A 1,571-nucleotide genomic window follows, 5' to 3' on the forward strand; every position below is an offset into this window, starting at 1 on the left:
CCCGCACGCCACCCCCCAGCTCCCTGTCTGCCCTCGCGGCCACGGAGCCAGCGACTCTGTCCTCACTTGGGAATAAACAGCTCTTCATTTTGTTATCACACTAGAAAGTGAGTTTCTCCGGGTAACCAGCAAAGCTGCTGCCAAAAGGAAGAAAGGGCAAGAGAAGATTTATTTAAAGACCATAAACACAGGCAGCAGCAGCCCAGCAGTAAAGGAGCAGGATGATATGCTAGCAGAGGCTTCCCAGCAGCACCAGTGCCGTGCAGGGCTGGATCCCCGGGACGGCACTGGTCGGGTGGCATGCTCCACCTTGGTTTGCACTATTTGAAGAGGAAGTTTGTTCAACAACCAACTTCTTGTTTTATAGCTCATAAAATCCAAACAGGGTCCGTCACCAGGTCTTGGCTGCAAACAAGGTGCCTCAGCACTTGTTGGAGGCTGGTAGGAAGGCCTGAAGAACCACTCTCAGGTGGAACAGGCTGCTCTTTGGAAATGACTGTACAGCATTTAAAAAAAGCAAACAGCCAGATAATTTAAACAAACCTAATGATTTTGACTGATATTGATAAGTAGATGCATCTTTTCAACTTGATATAAGTTAGGTGTAAGTCTGTTTTACCATCTTCTTGCCATCCCTTGCCTCAGGGAGCAACAGCTGCTGCTGGTTTCTCTTGCCGAATGGTGAACGTGGCCTGGGACTTACCTTTGCTGCCAATGACATCAGCTGTAAGTCCCCAGGAACTTGGATGCATGGAGGTGGCCAGGCAGGTTTTAAAATTGTCATATCAGAGATCAAAGGTCAACAAAGATATTTGCCCCAAATGATGCCGTTGGTCTAATTGTATTAATAGCTATTACTTCTTTGCTGTGTGCAAGCAGACATTTCAAAATGTTGGGTTTTTGCTACATTTTATGGTTTTGCATTTTATTAGACTAATTTGAAAGATTCAAAACGATGAATAAATTGCCACTCTTTTTGCTTTATCTGCTGTTGCAGCCTATGCCCAACAGATGTCACATATGAAATTCAAATTACATCTTCAAATGGAGCATGACTTAGTAATGAATAATTCAAGACATATACTGAAAAATAGAATGCTGTTTTTAAACAGTGTGTTTCTTAGCACAGATAGCATCAGTGGAAAAATACTCACCTATTTATCTGACCATTTTCCACCTCTGTGAAATCATTTGAATCATTGCTGATGTTATCATCTTCAGGGACGGTCATATTCTGCAATTCAGTCAGTTCTAATCCAGCTTTGAATGGCATTCTGGGTGAGGAACTGTACCTATCCAAGTGTTTCTCCAAATATTAGTGTTTGGTTGGTATCTTGTTTGTAAACTGCACCTACAGTGTCAGCAACCTAAACAAAACACAATAAAAAAACAACCAAGATGTATATCACCAACAGCAGGCAATATCACCAGAAGAGACCAGTGAAACTTGGACAACAGGGACCATCCTTACCATACAATTCTGTATTGTTAGAAGGACCTCAGGTTATAACCTAAATGCATTGCAAGACACTAGTAACTTTATATGCCTTAATGAGATCAACCTCACTAAC

General features: G+C 42.3%; 1 protein-coding gene across 1 annotated transcript in view; it reads right to left on the minus strand.

Annotated features, from left to right (window-relative positions):
* Positions 1–1,273, minus strand: part of SLC38A1 (solute carrier family 38, member 1) — a 27,180-nt gene extending 25,907 nt beyond the window's left edge. The window contains exon 1 of the mRNA XM_008938423.1: positions 1,155–1,273. Coding sequence (XP_008936671.1) covers positions 1,155–1,273 — 119 coding nt within the window. The remainder of the gene's footprint in view (positions 1–1,154) is intronic.
* Positions 1,274–1,571: the final 298 nt, after the last annotated feature.

The sequence above is a fragment of the Merops nubicus genome, unplaced genomic scaffold (genome assembly GCF_000691845.1).
Source record: "Merops nubicus isolate BGI_N331 unplaced genomic scaffold, ASM69184v1 scaffold22814, whole genome shotgun sequence".
NCBI lineage: Eukaryota > Metazoa > Chordata > Aves > Coraciiformes > Meropidae > Merops > Merops nubicus.